The sequence below is a fragment of the Euprymna scolopes genome, chromosome 1, assembly GCF_053919585.1.
Source record: "Euprymna scolopes isolate OS-2025 chromosome 1, ASM5391958v1, whole genome shotgun sequence".
Taxonomy (NCBI): Eukaryota; Metazoa; Mollusca; class Cephalopoda; order Sepiida; family Sepiolidae; genus Euprymna; species Euprymna scolopes.
In genome coordinates, this window is record NC_136482.1 from 54805048 (window position 1) to 54825914 (window position 20867).

General features: G+C 32.5%; 1 protein-coding gene across 1 annotated transcript in view; it reads right to left on the reverse strand.

Annotated features, from left to right (window-relative positions):
* Nucleotides 1-211: 211 nt before the first annotated feature.
* Nucleotides 212-20867, reverse strand: part of LOC145280266 (uncharacterized) — a 132427-nt gene continuing 111771 nt past the window's right edge. Inside the window, 6 exon segments of the mRNA XM_080132040.1 lie at nucleotides 212-348; nucleotides 1536-3379; nucleotides 3780-3818; nucleotides 5037-5077; nucleotides 16929-17261; nucleotides 17826-17926. Coding sequence (XP_079988166.1) covers nucleotides 1569-3379; nucleotides 3780-3818; nucleotides 5037-5077; nucleotides 16929-17261; nucleotides 17826-17926 — 2325 coding nt within the window. The 3' untranslated portion in view covers nucleotides 212-348; nucleotides 1536-1568.

Here is a 20867-nt window from a genome sequence, read left to right on the forward strand (position 1 = left end):
AAACGTAGATATACTTATTATCTTGTGGAAAGGTGTGAAATTTTAGTGAACAAAGAAAAATATTTTGCTACCATTTATAAAAGAACATCCCTACGTTATATTTCCCTAAATTGAAGATTTCAACTTAGATTACTGAACGTAAATATATATTAGCTCATTAAACAAAAAAGTAGAATTAATATTATATGAATGAACACAAGAAAGTCAAGCATGCAAGGTCACATTTTATTTTACAAAATTTAAAACAAAATAGAATAAATTTGTCCATTTATATTAGCATTGGATTTTGTCCATTCGACAAGGGTGATGGCCTTTCCGAAAGTTGGTCAAGGTTTAATACACACAGCTCTAAAATATAAATAAAACAATTGAATTGATATTAGTAGAAAATTATGTTATAAAAATACGCTAATAATACGATACAAAATATCAGAATAAATAATGTAAAAAGCATCACTTAAAATATATATCGCTTAAGTTTACTGCTTACAGTTTCGAATGATTAAAGATTTAACAACTAGTTTAATGAGTAGTTTTGATTACTCAATAGCATTTAAGCATGAGCACACTCACAAACTTAATCGTTGCAATAGTTGTAATATAAAAAAATTCAGGCCAATTTAAACTAAAATAAATAATTAGAGTAGCTTACATTAGTTTGCATTAGACAAACAGCTGTTCACATCTGGAATGTAATTTTGCAACGTTACGACCGATTTAACCTACAGGTGTCTTGTCGAATTCGATAATCATTATATTGAATTCTGAAATCCATACGGAATTTCAAACGTAATCTTTTATAATCCGCACAACTTGCTTCCGCTAGATATTTTCAGTAATTCAGAATTTTATGGTAAGTATCAGTCGTACTGTGAAATCAACCACCAAGAGACAGTTAAAACTGATTATTATCAGTTATAGGTGTGGCGCTACATAAGTATTACACATTCACATACTATCAACACTAGTATAATATAAGTCCTAATATTAATAGTAGTAGATATAGTAGTAACCTAAAAAACAAATTTTGTAGGATAATCTAATTACATGATATGCAATCGCATGATAAAGTTACATGCAGTTAGTTTAAATAACTCATTTATTACATTAGTATAAAAAAGTAAATACACACACACTGACATATATATAAATCTATATAATATTATAGTTTACTATATCTACTTAAAACTTTACTTGTCAATTTTCAGTATTTATTGAGCAGTTCTAAATACATGAGTGGAACTAGGTAGTATCTATGTGTGCACATATATAATATATGATATAATATATATATATATATATATATATATATACAAAATACTTCAAAAGTAAACACATTTACGAGTCATACAATTGTATCATCTCCCAGAATAAAATATCAAAATCTGTAAAGTATTATTATAAATTTTTCAACCTTAAAAATCAACATTGTTAAACATCTTTATCTATACACACATACATATATGTGTACATGATTCTATGTCTATGTGCGTTTTTTATTTCGATATGTAAAAATATATAATGGTGTAACTTACCTGTTTGTAAAAATATGCATCAATAGTCACATTCTAAAATAAACCAAATGCGTTAAGTCCGACACCGAATCCAGCGACACCTGCTGCAACTGGATAGTGAACACCGTATCCACCAAAACCCCATCCAAGTGGATGGTGAAGACCGTGAGAAATTGTGCTTACAGCTGCTGCAGGATATCCCCATCCACCATGCAATCCTCCAAATCCGTATGGAGCATGATGAGTTGTGTGGCTATAAGATGCTGCGACTGGATAATGGAGGCCGTATCCACCAAAACCCCATCCGATTGGATGGTGAAGACCATGTGAAAAAGTAGCTGCTGCAGGATATCCCCATCCACCGTACAATCCTCCAAATCCGTATGGAGCATGAGTTGTGTGGCTATAAGATGCTGCGACTGGATGATGGAGACCGAATCCACCAAAACCCCATCCGATTGGATGATGAAGACCATGAGAAATTGTGCTTACACCGGCTGCAGGATATCCCCATCCACCGTACAATCCTCCAAATCCGTATGGAGCATGAGTTGTGTGGCTATAAGATGCTGCGACTGGATGATGGAGACCGAATCCACCAAAACCCCATCCGATTGGATGATGGAGACCATGAGAAATTGTGCTTACAGCTGCTGCAGGAAATCCCCATCCACCGTACAATCCTCCAAATCTGTATGGAGCATGAGTTGTGTGGCTATAAGATGCTGCGACTGGATGATGGAGACCGAATCCACCAAAACCCCATCCGATTGGATGATGAAGACCATGAGAAATTGTGCTTACAGCGGCTGCAGGATATCCCCATCCACCGTACAATCCTCCAAATCCGTATGGAGCATGAGTTGTGTGGCTATAAGATGCTGCGACTGGATGATGGAGACCGAATCCACCAAAACCCCATCCGATTGGATGATGAAGACCATGAGAAATTGTGCTTACAGCGGCTGCAGGATATCCCTATCCACCGTACAATCCTCCAAATCCGTATGGAGCATGAGTTGTGTGGCTATAAGATGCTGCGACTGGATGATGGAGACCGAATCCACCAAAACCCCATCCGATTGGATGATGAAGACCATGAGAAATTGTGCTTACACCGGCTGCAGGATATCCCCATCCACCGTACAATCCTCCAAATCCGTATGGAGCATGATGAGTTGTGTGGCTATAAGATGCTGCGACTGGATGATGGAGACCGAATCCACCAAAACCCCATCCGATTGGATGATGAAGTCCATGAGAAATAGTGCTTACAGCTGCTGAAGGATATCCCCAACCGCCGTACAATCCTCCAAATCCGTATGGAGCATGATGAGTTGTGTGGCTATAAGATGCTGCGACTGGATGATGGAGACCGAATCCACCAAAACCCCATCCGATTGGATGATGAAGTCCATGAGAAATAGTGCTTACAGCTGCTGAAGGATATCCCCAACCGCCGTACAATCCTCCAAATCCGTATGGAGCATGATGAGTTGTGTGGCTATAAGATGCTGCTACTGGATAATGAAAGCCGTATCCACCAAAACCCCATCCAACTGGATGGTGAAGTCCATGTGAAATAGTGCTTACAGCTGCTGCAGGATATCCCCAACCGCCGTACAATCCACCAAATCCGTATGGAGCGTGATGAGTTGTGTGGCTATAAGATGCTGCTACTGGATAATGAAAGCCGTATCCACCAAAACCCCATCCAACTGGATGGTGAAGACCATGAGAAATTGTGCTTACAGCTCCAGCAGGGTAACCCCATCCACCGTAGATCCCTCCAAATCCGTATGGGGCGTGGTGAGTTGTGTGGCTGTAAATCCCTGGGGCCCCAATTCCCCATCCTCCATAGAAACCTTAATATAAAAAAGACATATTATTATTATTATTATTATTATTATTATTATTATTATTATTATTATTATTATTATTATTATTATTATTATTAATAATAATAATAATAATAATAATAATAATAATAATAATATATATATATATATATATATATATGTATAAAACTGGTATTTCATTACATTAAAGAGAGATAATATATGCTTAGTGTCTTATTTTATTACAGGAATTCATGAATTAAGACTGAAATGTGATTTTATAATAACAGACATAATACATTTAGTTGCGATGGGCACACAAGTGCACCGATCTAAAGCTCTTATATTCTCACATAGCATGGTAATTTTCAAGTTTAGAAAATATTTTACTTATTGCATTAATTAGACTTAAAATAACAATACTTACCTGGAATGCTGGCTGATGCATAATTGCTCAAAGCAATGACTGCAAAAAATTAAAAGTGACAAGTATATCAATATTATTAACATAGATTAATAACAAAAGGTAAATAGAAGTTACATGATTAGTGAGTTATTAACATATTTGAATTGTATATGTATAATTGTATCATTCAGTCGTCCGTTACAAGTATAATTTTAAAAATACAAGAGTGTAAGAAATGAAACAAAGGGAAAGATAACACTTCATTGATTGCAGAAAAACGGCTGTGTTCATCTACTTTCCATAACGGGTTAATACTATGAATTTGATGTAAGAAGTCACCTAACAGTCTTATGCTTGAATATACTTCCCTCGTAAACTAGTTTGGTGTAACTCACTCTTTTGACAAGTCTATCGTAAAAACATTTTTAACGTTTTTAATTATATCCCTAAATATCATCAGTATGATAATCCTAAAGATTATAATATTTGAAAGTCTTTGATCATTGCGTTGAACTGATATTATTCTAATCAGTATAACCGGTAATATAAATTATGAAAGGATGTAGAAAGGTGATATATATGCACACATTGCCACGCAGGGCATTACAAAATAACTTAACTAGACCACCTGTAACATGTTAAATACTGAGTGGCAGGTAGTTCTGAAAACATATCTGCTAAAAATTATTATACAATCATTACAGCTAAGTACCTTTAGAAAACCCGACTTGTTTAACATGACAGAGTGATATCGGACAAAAGCAAGAATGTAAACATCCTGGTATATATCAGAATTTCTAATGGCCACCGAGAGTGAGAAAATAACGATTTCCAAAGTCTTATGCAAGACATGAAAAACATGTATCTTCAAAAGATGTCCATCATTCTAGTAATTAATGCAACCGGAATTTAAAAACCTACCTGATGCATATACACGGTGAAGCAAGTGTCAGAGTGATATCAAAAATGTACTTAAACGACGACTAAAATAAGAAAAAAAGATCTTTCTGTTAAGGTGTCTGAAATAGCGGGTTACTGTCTAGCATTTGGTAAGATGGCCACTCCTCAACCCAAAGTAAAACAGTTGAAAACAAGCGAGTATACTCGAAATAATCCTGAACGTTTTATGTATAATACTCTGATAATAATTGTAGATATCTGATGTAATACTCTCGTAATACTCTGATAATATTATTAATGAAGATTAATCTTAATGCTTTTATGGTTGCCATAATACGTTTAGCAGAAGGTACTAAATATTCCAGATCATTGACTTACCTGCTAACACAGTAATTATTGACGCTGCCATGTATTCATATGGTTAGAACACTGGTAACTAAAACGAGAAATATGAAATCATAATTATAAAATGTTTCACAGTGGTAAAATGTAGCGTAAAGTATACGTTCAAATAATTTTAAAAATTGGTGCAAGATGATGTATTTTTGCACCAACCTAATAACTCGGTATAATATTTCTTTCATTCAAAATTTGATGAATGAACGTATGACTTCGTGTAGTGGTTTAATTCTGCGGAACATTTGAAGTAGATACATTAAGCCAAATTAGACTAAATAAACGATAATCCTTTCAGTATTAAAATAAATAACAGCATAGCGAACAAATTTTGTTTTGTACAAATATTAAAACCATTGGATAATTATTATTTAGCTTTGGCCATAATATTGCAAACGCATTTAGTAAAAAAAAACTACATTCTTTATTTTCGGATGATGTTTATATGTTTCATAATATAATAAATTTGCCCTAAGGCTTAGTGAAAAAAAATTACTTTGCAAAATAAAAGGTGCGATATTTTCTTGTAAATAAGTTCAGACGTTGGTGGAGTAACTGACATTAATAAAATTATGGTTAAGCATTGATTTATAAAAGAAACCAAACCGTTTAGCTTACGATTTAATTTTTCCTTTGCGGTTAATGCTTGAGATATGAAGGAATGTTTGCAGCAAGGCTAAACATAAACACAAGAACCAATACTTATTACATTACGCATGCATATTCGTAATGCCGTAGGTCGAGCTTTATCTGGAAAATTCTATTTTTTTAATTTTCACTTTTTTGTACCGATTTTCCTCGGCTAAAACCCAAACATAAATTTCGCATGGATTAGAATAAGCTATATATTAAGTTTCATGCCTGTAGACCGATAACCTGACAGAAGAATTTGGTAGGCAACATTTTCCCAAACAAATATATACGCATACATAAATATATATATATATATATATATATATATATATATATATATATATATATATATATATAAATAGAGTTTTGCTTACTAAAACCTTTTTTACGCAAATATTATGCAAGTAGAAATCATGTAGAAAAAAAAACAATCTAATATATATATATATATATATATATATATATATATATATATATATATATATAGCGCTATATGTCAGTCTGTCTGTCTGTCTCCATATTTTCAAACTCTGTCTCCTCCAAAAATAACGATTTCCAATGTCTTATGCACGACATGAAAAACATGTATCCTCAGAAGATCTCCATCATTCTAGTAATTAATGCAACCGGAATTTAAAAACCTACCTGATGCATATACACGGTTAAGCAAGTGTCAGAGTGATATCAAAAAATGTACGTAAACAACGACTAAAATAAGAAAAAAGATCTTTCTGTTAAGGTGTCTGAAATAGTTAATAAAAGTTACAGAGCAGCACAAATGAATCTTTAGTTGGTAACAATGGTTTCTAAAAATGGGTCAAAATTGAAAAAATCGTTATACATTTGGTATATTTATCTTAGTTTATTTTTAATTTTCAATTTTTAATCAGTTTATGTGCGTCTTACGTTGATACAACTGACACGTCACCAACTTTGAATGCTTCAGTTTTGGCGTCGATTCTAGCTGATGGCACCCAAAATTCTTGGTTTTACTTTTGAAATAAGGAATCTAAAATAATATATACAAAATCTGAACAAAGTAAAATATATTTAAGAGTATTTTATGCCTGGGCAAAGCCAGGTGTCAACCCTGCTAATCAAGAATTAATCTAAATGAATATAAAAAGATTGTGTAAATAAGCTAAATATTTTGCAGAGGAATGCAATTCCACGACCCATATATAACAGCGTTGTTTTTGTAGGCTGTTTTTGAACCCAGTCAACGACGGGTACTTTTGCTAGTATATATATATATATATATATATATGTATATACATATATGTTTACATATGCGAGTGTGTGTGGGTGTCTAATTAAACATTGATTTTGAATATATATCACACAAGTTGGTGATCATTCCAAGTCAAAAATATTGGCAGGGTCATATTCAGATTAATCTCATGTAAAATAACCATGCCCATCCTGCTATTAACCCTACCCGGTCTGCACTCATGTTTCCATCATTCATACTGAAAAAGGCCGAATGATCGGTCGAAAATATGTCCTTTTGAAAGAAAAATGTTCGTTCCCCCTAGGAAATAAATATAGAAAAGGCATAAACATCTATATTCTTTTCATACTGATTTTTATCCATATATATATATATATATATATATATATATATATATATATATATGTATATATATATGTATATATATATAAATGTATATATATATAAATATATATAAATATATATATATACACATATATATATGTATGTATATATATATATATATATATATATATATATATATATACTCTATACTGTCTCGCATATTGTAAATTCTTAATCTGTTTGGGATCGTTTCATACATATTGATACTATATTTATTTGGACTTTATGTTTACAACATTATACAATATTTTATCCTACGGCATTCAAGTATTTCATTAAATATATGTGTATATATATATATATATATATATATATATATATATATATATATATATACATGAAATATTGAAATTCCGTATGATAACATATTGGATAATACTGTAAACATAGTTTATTTATTAATTCAGAGCATACGTAACATTATTAAAATGTTTCAAAATCACAGGAATAAAAACAAATAAAACGAATACTACCATCATTTGGAAACCCTAATCATAATATTAGTCAGCATCGTAATGCAGATTCCATTAATATATTTTACCAAAATCAAATGACACCTTACTTCTGATGTCGTATAACAAATGCAGCAAATAATTTTTCTTTTATTTATGTTAAAGTTATGGTATTGTTTTCCAGTTTCTTTTTTACTTAATAAAATCATTCCTGAATATATATCCTATAATAGCAGTTTGCAATAAATTCATGTGCAAATAATTTTATTTCAACATCGTTTACTATGAAACTACACTTTTTAATTATTCTGGCATTCACAAATATTTGAACAAGGAAAATTTTTGTTGACCTTGATTTTCATTTTATTGAAAACAAAATCGATTATAAAATGTAAACCTTAAGAGAAATAATGAATTTCTGAAAATGAAAAAAAATATTGGTGGTGATATTTTGGAAAATGATTACTAAATTTTATTAATTTATAAATGTTGTAATCTACTGAGTATATATATATATATATATATATATATATATATATATATATATATATATATATATATATATATATATATATATATGCCACTCCTCATTTTGGGGTACCAAATTAGTAAAAAGGAAAATTATTACCAACTGGCATTTAGGTAAAAATGCACTAACGTATATAATTGAATTCATTCAAAATATATCGCGAACAAAAACAAATAAATAACATCTATATAAGAATTGCGATATCCACCAATAATAATCATTAGATGTTGTTCTTGGGTTTTGTTCTTTTAAATTTAATCAAGAAATAACTAGAACAGCATTTAATTTCTAACCTTTGGCTCATATATTGAATGAAAATGTGTAAAAACCTTATTAGCGTGTACACGAAGCAAGAGAAATTGACCTTAAAGATTATTATTATTATTACTATTATTATTATTATTATTATTATTATTATTATTAGTAGTAGTAGTAGTAGTAGTAGTATTACCTAGGAGTTTTCGCACACGTTATCTTGAGATATTTTTCTCTGCCAACGATCTGTGGTATTCCCTGGAGTCTGGGTTGCTACAAGTCGCCAAAATATTTTAGTACTCACCACCTTATTCAATAGCCTTAGCAAATTAGCGTTATGGCAATATTCGTCATTGATTTTTTGCTGGTAGTAACCATTGGATTTGTTTCGATTTGGGTGGCAATATACCTCTCTAAGATCCCACTGATCAAGTGAAGGTTTGGTTAGTGCTTTCTCTCATCAGTTTTTCCATCCTCCTGGACTTTCCTTACTTATTTTGTATAGCACAAAAAAGGAAAGGGAGGGCGTTTAATTTACAATTCTACAGTTTCAGTTTTCATGCTTACATGTGGTGTTTTTGTGTTTTACGTTTGTGACAGTTTCTGTGGCTGGCACATGTAGTTCATGTTTATTAGTTACCATATTCAAGAGTTTCCTTAATATTTCAGCTGTTATCCGTTGTACCTTCTCAGCCATCTTTCTAATTCCAATCTCTTATTTTATTTTAGTTTTTTTTAAAAGTTTTTCGGTCTTGTTACAAGAGCTCCTACTATTATTGGTGTTATCTTTACTTTCTTCCTCTTCCATACAACTTTGTGCGCCCCTGGTAAGTTCCGTGGTTTTGTTCCACTTCTGTTTCCTTGATCTTCACTCTGTGGTTTGCTGAAAAGGTAAAATCTACAATCTGACAAAACTTTTCCTTTTTGTTTACTATTATTATTATTATTATTATTATTATTATTATTATTATTATTATTATTATTATTATTATTATTATTATTATTATATAAGAAAAAGTGTAGTTCATTAAATTGTTAGGAAATCAAATCATATATTTAATACAACTTTTCTGTATATAAGCAAACAATTGCTGCATTGTCGTCATATTTTCAAGTAAAACGAAGAAACCTAAAACTTAGAAAAACCAAAATGGTATAAATTTAGAATACCTACCGGAAGTGGATAGTTGACGATGGTTGATCAAACAGGAGACTACAAAGAGGAGTTTGTGTAACTGGCTTTTATAGCAAACAGTCCGACAATTGGCGAGGGAAACTGTCTAAAAATACGGCTTTCATATTCAATAACCTAAAAAACAACATAGCGTGGGAACAAACATCGGTTAATTACTGAATTTAATTCTGGTATTTTAACTTTTCTCTAAATTCATAAAAATGAATAACTTTAACATTCCGTCTGTTGCCTCTTCTCACGACCTTCCTATTCATTTGCCATTTTGCTGTTGTTTAAATAATCTTTAGAAGGAACCGTAACGTATATAGCATAAAAACACATAGAAAACACATAGAAAGCACATTACACATATTTAAATACTTCTTTTCATTTATAGATTTATATTTGTTTTCCGGTTATTAACTTAAAGATAATTCATAAAGCACGAAACTGATTGTTAATCTCTTAAAGATCTTAGTAGATCACACAAATCTATGGATTCCATCACAAATGAAATCCATAGATTTACGTTTTTTAGTGTTTAGACGTCAAGTTAAAGAAACCATAATAACATCCTGTGTTCAAAAAGCGATCCACAAAATACAATTAACATCATCAGTATTTCTTTCAATAAAGTCACTGAAATATTCGATGTTTTAAAATTATCGGGTTTATTTAAGCTGAAACATATATCCCATATTTAAAAATATGATCCGTATATATTGTTTTAGCCGTGATGAATGTAAACAAAAAATGTTGATTTATTTATCACTTACCAGCTTGACGCATGGCGTTGCCTGGTTGTATGATATGCTTAAGCATATTTTAATCGATGCAGATTGTGCATGTATTATTACAGAATCAATTCTCTTTTAATTATTATATATTACACTGAATAATTTTCATAGTGGACTAATTTGCAAAATTAAATAAATAAATAATTATAATGTCGTTCATAAAATTTTGTCTGTGTTTGTTTGATATTTGATATTTGGGCTTAACGATGAATGCGCTGGGAAAGTCACTTCTGATTAATGTTTAGTTTTATAATATGCAAACGAAGAAATGATTTGCAGCGATTTTACATGGTACCTCTTCTTTTATCGTAAATTGAACTCATTAATAAGAAAAAAGTTAAAATAAAATGATTAGGTACACCTGGGGTTAAAAATAAGATCACTTGATCTGTAGTCGAATGCTTAACTACTAAGCTATATCTCCAGATGACAAGAAATATGTTTTTAGAAGAATTGATTTGCTGATATTTTATTATCTCCCTTAACCAGTGTAACATAAACTATTACTCTGTAAAAAGTATTCATTATTTTTATTTATTAAGAGAGAATAACTATTATTTAAGATTGGAATGTTTTCGATTTTCGATACTTATAAGATCAATTTATGTACAGAATATATTTAAGAACACTGCGAGACATATAAATTACGTCTGTGTGTAATTTGCAAAAGATAGGCTTACTGTTTCGGAAACTATGAGCAAGAAACTCATACAGGGACAGAAAATGACTTTTATATAAGAGTGGAGATAACTATAATATTTATTTCGTCAAATAATGATCATATAATATTTAAACCAAGAATTTAGGAGAAAATTCAACTGTGACGTCTTTTTACAGAATACGTATTTTCTGCCGTGCCCCGGAGGACCTGACTGCAGACTTATCTCCCTAAAATTTGTAACAATAGTCCGTCTGCATGGAAACATATTTCATTCTCATGAGAGTATTGTTTATATTATAATTGACTGTGTACCATTGTTAACAAAAAGAGGCATAATAAAAATACAACAAAAACTTTTGTCAAACTCTGGAAAGTTTGATATTTTATTGATCAGCTTACTTTCCAGTTTTGACAGTTTAAGTAAAAGTGGACTTCTAGTTTTCTTTTGACAACCTAATTTTTGCTTTCCTTATTTTGGTGTTTAGTCCCCATTTTCTATGAGCGAGGTTTTAGACACAGGCTGTTTTCTATGTCCGAAACTCTTTCATCAAACACTTATTATTGACAATTATTTGATCTTGAAGTTTATTTTTTAGCTATTTACATCAGATGATTCCATGCCTTGATTAGAGTGATATTCATAAAAAAGAGTTATAAGAGAGGGCAGTTTCATATAGGATTGAACATTTTGCTCTATCCATTAGCCTATGTAATAATGGTGACATTTCAATTATATAGGAATTAAATGATAGTGTACTGCCTTGTTGTGACGAGCGTGATGCGGGAAACTACTTTCATATTACCCTTCATCTATGCCATTGTGGTTGGGAATCGAATATCAATTTCACGTTGAATATGCCGTGGTGTCTTAGAATAAATAATAAAAGAAACTCAGCCCTGTAATAAGAATTAAGCATAAAACATAAGAAATTCAGTTTTTTTTATCACTGTATTGTTTTGGATCAGTAAGATTTCAAAACTATTCAGTTTACTAACATTTCTTAACGTTATATTGACGTATACTTATCTCCAGATTTATATTGCAAAAAGTGTTTCATTATTTTACTTAGTTACATCTAACCATGCTGTTATCATCAGTTAAATAATTATCGACTTCCTCATGCGAATACTTATTCAGATTAACTAAAGTCCTCGGCAGAGATATCCAGATTGTAAATAAAATAGTGATTATCATGGGAGACATTTTTTACGTTTGGTCAGTTGGGCCCAGTAAATGTACTACGCTACATCCAAGTGCTAAAAAGTGGTTAAATGAGTTTAGAGTTGAGCTCTTCCTGCTACTATTTCTAATTTGGTAAGACTTACTGGTTCTATCCGTCCATGGTCTACCTAAAACCCATGAGGACAGAATACCATTAGGACCCATATAATAGACATCTCTCAACTATAGTAAACAAAATGATTCACAACTATTCTGGAACCTGTTTTGGAACGCCACAATTCATTTTATATTACAGATCTATTCAATATTCGAATGTTATACACAATTATTTGTATACTGACACATTTACATTTTCTTTTGATATTTTGTCTTTTTATCGTAGTTCCGCTTTTAGAGGCTACTATTATATGTGAAACTGCTTGATATCGTAGTCAACTTCCGACTTCTACTATTGCTGCAAGTATTTCAGTTCAATTAATGAAATTTGCCATTATCATGATCGAATACAGTTTTAATAATATTATGATCCAACAGATTAATGGTATCTTTATGGGTTTTGGAACCGGTATTGTGTAATATTTTGTAGATTATCAGGAAGAAGATCTGTAGAAATGTTATTTTCCACCTTCTGTCTTTCCTTCTCTCTCCCTCCCTTCTTTAACTCCCTCTTCTTGATGTATCTTGTGATGTTACTGCTTGTTATATCATGTGTTGAATGCGTGCCTTTCGATTGATAAAATGAGATGTGTGGCCCATTTTGTGGGAAGTTTTGAACACGAGAAAGACTCGGCTCGCTATCCCGCGTCAAGAGAAAAGACGTTAAAAATCGCAAGTTTAAACAAGAGAAACCAGTGATTTGGTTTCTTTTTCTTCAATCGGGGTTCGTTAAGAAAAACGACACAGAATTAGTCAGAAAAGACTGTTTAAAAACGAGTTGTGTTAAAGAACAGCCGCCTGTTCTTGTAAGTGAGTAAATATGAGATAGGATAGCCAAGGATTCGAACTTGCGAAGCTAGATTTAGATGAGAATTCTGATCATGAGTTAAAATAAATAATACAGGAATGTTATTGAAAATGGAATGTAGAATTACCATTGTTTAGTTCACATAAAATAGTTAGATATCTGTTCATTGAAAAAGGAATGTAATGATGTAATTTTGTTTCTGTTAAAGAAATAAAATTAAAATAAGGAATTTAAACAGACAATGGAAACTGTTTGTAAAGTGGGTTAATAAAAATTTAGGTTATAGTGTCGGCTTTTTAGACACGTGAGGAACAGTTGTAAACGAAATTACAACAACCTCTTCACCGAGGAAGAAATAACTATTTTAAGGCATAAAATTAGTCTTGTAAAAAAGGAATACTAACTCCAGCGAGGCGTTAGAATTCACGTCAAAAGGAACCAAGAAATCTTCTATATAAATACATTACACCACAGAAGATTTGGATTATTTTCTTGGATTACAGAACCAAGAGGAATGAAATTTTTTCGAATGAGAACATTGAAGTTAATGGTGCAAGGGAGGTAATTTACATACACCCTCTTTTAAAAAGATTAAGTGTTGACGTGTTTTGTATAAGTTCTTTGACACACAGAAAGCCCTTACTATACCTATATTCTTACTCCTACTATCCCTTACAATATTGTCAATGGAGTTCTTTGAGAACCGCCAGAGGGACTAATTTGGCAGACACTGTTATTGTTGAACATAACACTGACTATATGTTTCTTGCCCTATTAACCTTGGCATTTATTAATAAAAAATTGTTTATCGTAGTATTCTTTCGTTTTTTCCCCTTTTTGTTGTGCACTGGAATAACCTTCATTGGACGCTATGATAACATTCCCGTTAGATCTGTTATCTGCTTTGCAAAGACGAAGCGCTTATTTTCGTTATTCTGACAATACCTTACTCTTGTTCAACAAAAAGACGGAATTGTACGTCTCCTGACAACATTTATCCAGCTCTCAGGATAAGGTGTAATCCAACCACCTGTGATGGTCGAAGATTGCCTTAGTAACAGGAGAATTAGTGCTGATTTAGAGCTTTTCATTATGTGAGATATTGTTTAATTTATGATAAAAATAGAAGATTCTACGTTTTTAACTTTTATTTCATTCAAACAAAGTATACTGCCACTGGAATGCTGCTATCTTGGTCCAAATCCACAGGAATATTTGTAAGAGAGTTGAGCAGCAAGATGTCTATTCATATTAAATTTGAACTTTTGAGTACCAGCACAATCACGGAAGCCGGAACCCGAGAGGAAATTTTAAAGTCCAGCAGTTCGACGGAAGAAACTATTAGAGAAGCATTTCTGACATCTAGGGATCTATACAGTGTAGACTTAAGATTTTGCTGTTTGCTATTGTGGATATTAACGGCGAGGAGGTACATATGCATTGAATTGGTGTAAGTACATTCCATCAAAAGACTTGTAAATCAGTCACAAGGATATAAACATTTTTGGCGGTCGGAGAAAGGGTGGAGTTAGGTTGATAGTGCGGGACCTATTAGGTTGGAAATACTTTTTGGACTTTGTATCAGAACGAGAGACTAGAGGCAGATGCATCAGCCTATATGTTGCAACAATACTACATGCATAGGCAAATGGTGGCTTGTAGAAATATAGGTTGATCTTAGGTGTAAGTAATTTTTCTAGCACGACAGAGAGCCCACTTTCTTCGTAGCAACCCCTGGCAATGTCTACAGTGTATTTGTTCACATTCATGTTTATTGTGCATATTAATCCTACTTGGAACGAATAGTTTTCAGGTAGCGTATTATTAATCATGGCAGGCAGTGGTTAAGAAGATATTTTTTGTAAGTGATAAAGCTAATAAGTTTTTGCATTGAATGTTACAATCCATTTACATGTCTATCCCACACAGACGGAAGTCTTTTTTCTATTGGTACAGCAATTTGATTCACTTGTTGTTCCACTCGTGCATGTTATAGAGCATTGTGCCATCAGTAATATATTCATCTCAGAGTCAAATTACTATGGAGATCATTTATGAATATCAGGAATAAATAAAGGCACAAGAGTCGCTTCTTGAGGAACGCATATTTAAGTCATGTTGTGTCGACGTACGAGTATCTAGGACAACCTTGATAGTTTTGTCCGCTAATACCATATGATTTAATTTTGTAAAAAAATTTCATGCAAACCCCTTTCACAAACTATAGATATTTCTAGTGTTAGTGCTTCCCTAGTCTATATACTATGTTGTATATACGTTCATAGATGACAGGTAGAATTTCTGAAGTAGAACGATCTTGTCTAAACTTACATTGTCGGTCACAAATACTGTTGGTATCTATGAAGATAGCTGCTAAAACTTGATTCATAAAACCTGGGATTTTTGCAAATATAGAAAGAAGGCTAATAATATAGATTTGTGTCTCAGCTACATGTTTCCGCTGCTCTATTTTTGTTTATTCTCGAAAAAATATATAACCTCTATGTAGCATTTTAACGCTAAGAGTTATATGATTTCTATACAACATTTAATGCTAAGAATTATAAAAACAAGAGATAAAACAGTTAAAATTAAAAAATAAATCTTTTATTACATTTAAAAATAGTAAAACACGATTTGAGCTGTTTAAAAATTGCCAAAACTTTTCTAAATTGTATCCACAGAATAGAACTAATATATATATATATATATATATATATATATATATATATATATATATATATATATATATATACACTCAGGTACCTGCTTCGAGGGCACTCTTCCAGTTAGTGGATGTTGTAAGAGCAACTAATGCCTAAAGTGTTTACAATTTTTTAACTACCTCATGAAGTGAGTTGACACTGATATTGTTCCACATAAAAATTGAAACAAAGAAATACAATGCTTAAAATTTGTTTTGTATTACAAACACATTTTTATCAAAGATGAAGGTTACTTTATGGTATCACATAGTAAATTTTTCATGGAAGTAAATTTGAACTCATTGCTTAAATTTTATCTTACACATTCAATTCTTAAAACTTTCCACAATCAAGGTCATATCATTTTTATCATATCTACTTCTATAACTTTTTATCGAAGAGCTTTATAGTAAACTACATTTTTGCTGCTTTGATTTGGAGCCTGAATGTAGAGTTTTTCTGAACTTCCTGTCCGGCTGATGGAAACGTAGAAGATATCGTAGCTGAAACATTCTGATGTCAAGTCTAAATCAATGGTTTTAAATGTCTAACATTGACTTTTATTTATGCTCATTGCTAAACATACTTTCATAGGAAACTCCGGAATTTAAATAGAAGTTTCGAGTCAGATGGAACTAAGGGTATCCTTGACAGTAGAACTGTTTTGCTTTCGTAGGGTCCACAAGAAATAGTTACCTCAATCACATTGGTGTGTAATCTTGAAAGAGCACATCTGATCCGTTAGTTGTTTTTTGACGGTTCCAAGGATGTAAGAATCATGATTAGGATCAAATTTGGAGATTTAAAATTTAAAATGTGAGGAGGCATTCCAGATAGTTCACAAGAGTTTAAAACTCCACAGAATAGTGAACGGCTTCACCTTCATTAGTAGCCGAATCAACTTACTTATATTCCTTTGAGTCCCCTGAAAATTCACCCATTATCCAGTTGTTCAAGCGATTCACGTTGCTGTTTAATGACGAAATAATAGCCTTCTTAGCAAGCGACTCCGATGATTTTCCGTTGTTTTGCAGATCCGGATAAACTTTATCTTTCATTTGCTTCTGATTACCGACACATTTACCAACCTCGGTCGGAATCTTAATTGTGTCAGGTGGAAAAGTGATTGGAAACTGGCCATTACCAATTTGGTGAAGCAATTTTGAGAATTCGGCTGCGGCTTTGTTTTTACATATATGGGCTCTCATATTAGTAGTCAAAATCTTCACTTTAACGTGCCTACAAATATAAGACTGCTTCAAGCTTGCATTCACAATGTTTGCCCTAGTGTCATTTTTTACCAGTGGAAGGAGTTGACGAAAATCACTGAAAAATAAGGTTGGAATGCCACCCATGGGATACTTGTTTCCTGTGATGTCTTGCAGTGTTTGGTCAATTCTTTCATAAGCACTCTTGTGTCATCGAAGCTTCGTCTACAATGATTGTTGAGGTGTTTCAGATGACATTTGCCAACGCTGAGGTATCAGTGATTTTGCAAGCTGGCTGATCTATTCGATGAGTATGCAAGGGTACTTTAAAGTGCCCTGAAAAGGGCGGACACCTTGAAGTAGAATGGCAGCAATGCCACTTGATACTGTTGCAAGCAGAATCTTTCCCATGAATCTAATCTTTGCAAGAATCAAATTGATTACAATGGAGCAGCAAGAAAAATCATGTTTTGTTCATCTCACCTTGTGCTTCCAACATTGCCATGAATGAATTGTAAACCTCTCTTTGATAATCTGTCAGTTTTTCTTGCATATTTTCTGCTTGTAGGATAAGTTCTTAAATATTGTAATTTACTTCACGTTTATGCTCTCTTGCAAGTCTTTCATCTTATTCTTGCCTCGGTGCAGGTAATCCATAGTTTGCCAATGGGTGACCGCACACGAGGAGAACTTTTTCTTCAATTAAGCAAAGAGTTTTGTTTGTCATAATAAAAATCTGGTTCTGGATTTTTAACTTCTTGTCTGTGTCTATAAACAAACCATATTTTCAAAAGTGTAGTATCTGCTCTGATAATACACTTCTGCTGTTCTATTCTCGGTCACTAAATGATAAATCTTTCTAGTTTGAGGCACTTTAAATTATTGTCCCAATCTACAGTATTCCTTTTTGGAAAGCTGGATTTTACTCACATTAAATACCGACCTTATTTCTGCCCTACTTTGCTCTTCTAGGGATGCAAGGAAATGAGGACATCATTTTAAATTATTTTTCTCTATCCCCCATAGCACCCGTGTTTACCTTTTGTTCTAAAGAAAGAGACCCCTAATATTTTAATTAAAAATTTACTAAATGCATCGTTTAAAAACAGAAAAAAAACGGATCGCCACACTAAAAAACTTCTTTAAAGCTAAATAATAATTGAAAATAAATTTTAAATATTACCTCCGGTTTTAAACGAAAAATAATAAAATTATAAATAGAAATAATAAATCAGCTTTAAAGAATATTTTTTAATTGAAACAAATCATTACAGCTGTCGAAACAAAAAATAATATCCAAAAAATGTTAAAACCATATTCTAACTTCCTACCTACATAAAAATATTATGCATATAGTATATTCAATATACAAAAGGTTTCGTGTTTTCTCACTATATATTTCTGGAATTATATTGAAGCGGTTAGCTCCCCAGCAGGCTTTCACATTTTATCAGCTAGTTTTTCCTGTGTTACCTGTTTTGCAAGAAACAAATCATAAATCAAACTGTGTTAATAATATAAATTAAATTGAAATAAATTACAAATTAAACACTACAATAATAACGTACTTAAATATTGAATATTGCTGAATAAATTCTCCGTAATATCAGATGAATTATTATTTCAAAATAAAATTTTTTAAAAAATCCGTAAAACATAGGCAGTAAATTTATACTTGAATTTATTGATAGATTCTTTAACCATTTTCAATGGGAGACTGTGGAAGCTAGGTAAAAAATGGCACAAATCTTTAAATAGGAAAATATAACAAGATGAAAATCTTTAAGAATATATAAAGGGAAAACACTAAGTTTGTCAATTTAAAAATTAAATTATATCTATATTCAAAAGCAGATAAGGATCCTTAGCTACCCCCTTCCAAAAATAAAATTTCACTTTTTTAGGCGATTACGTGCGAATATTTCGAAAAATATTTTAGAATTTAAATTTGAGGATTATTTTATCATATAAATTTATTAAAATGATCCCTCGTTTTAGGACATTCTATCTTTTTGGGAAAGATAACTAATCTTTAATATATATCTAACACCAAGTCTGACTCGCAACGTCGTAAAACCACAAAAAATTCCGTTAAAAAGTAAAACATGCAGAATTTATCTCCCATAGCAAAAGATAGAAAGAATACGTAACAATCTTGAGTAGTAATATTGTCCAGGTATCCAAAGGTGTCGTGTAAGTCCTCAGAACTAATAATTTCATCGACAATTCACTGAAAACAAGTAACTCCGTTTGTAACCCCAAAGGGTATTCGGCGAACTGATACAAACCGGAGTTAACTTCAAAAGCAGTGGAGGGTTTGTCATTCTCATTGATGGGGATCTGGTGATACGCATTTTTCAGGTCGATTGTGCTGAATACATTATACTGAGCAACCTTATTCACTACGTCATCCAGCCGGGGCAGGGGGTAGACATCAATGCTTGTGTACTTATTCAGTCTCAGAATAATACAATGACCATTCTCTTTTTCTGATTATCGGATTTAACCACGACCACTTGTGCCCTCCAGGGGGAGTTTGATGTTTCGATGATCCCCTCCTTTAAAAAGCGCTTAACTTCGGAGTCAATGAACTTGCTATCACTTAAGCTATAACGTCTAGACTTGGTGGCAACCGCTTTGCAGTTCTTATTTATATTAGCAAAAAGTTCAGGCGGTTACACAGAAGCCACAGCGAGTCTACAAATCTCAATAGGAGTTGAACTCACACCGTACTTGAAGGTAACACTTTCATGTATACTTTGAAAATCAAGTCCGAGAATCACATCACAACAAAGGTTATTTAAAACTGATAGTTTCTGGTTTGGATACATACGTTTGTTAAAAAGTACGTTAGGAAAACAAGCACCTACCACTTTGAATGAGACGATGCCATCGAAACTCTCAAGTCTGAATCTGTTATTTTTAAATCCAGATCCTCAGCTACTTTTGTATGAATAAAGCTGTCAGAGCTATCACTGTCCATTAGAGCTCTTAATGGGCGACCCAAAATGTGGATTTCTATAGTGGATCTTTGTAGGGATGATGGAACTTCCGAACTCGAACTTATAGAGGCTAAGGTTGGATAATGGACCGAGACAGAAGTTGATTGAGTAGTATTATTTGATTTGCAGCATTTTGCAAAATGCCCGATCCGTTTACATCGATGACAAACACTCGATTTCGCTGGACATCGTGATTTTGGGTGTTCATAATTTCAACAGTTCGAACATTTAATTTCTGATTTAGCACCATTTAGGTTTATTTGATTAAAATCCAAGTCCGATGTCTCTTCCTTCCCGAGGGCTGCAGCGGTTGGTTCCCGGTATCGTGCTGGTGAATACGATTCCATATTCCTCGTTGCATTGTCCAGCGCTCGAGCCTGGTCAAACATAGTGTCCAGGTCGAGCGTTTTATTTTTCAACAAACGCTGGCAAATGGCATGGGACTGAATTCCGGCAATAAAGACATCACGAATCGATTCATTAGCGTATATCGCCGCGCTGACGTCCCTAAAATTGCGATCCTTGTTAAGGTTTCGTAATGCCCGAAGATACTCGTCCAGACTTTCTCCCGGTTGCTGGCCCCTCGTGGCGAGTAGATGCATGCGTATATCACGTTTGTTGGTTTGATAAAGAGT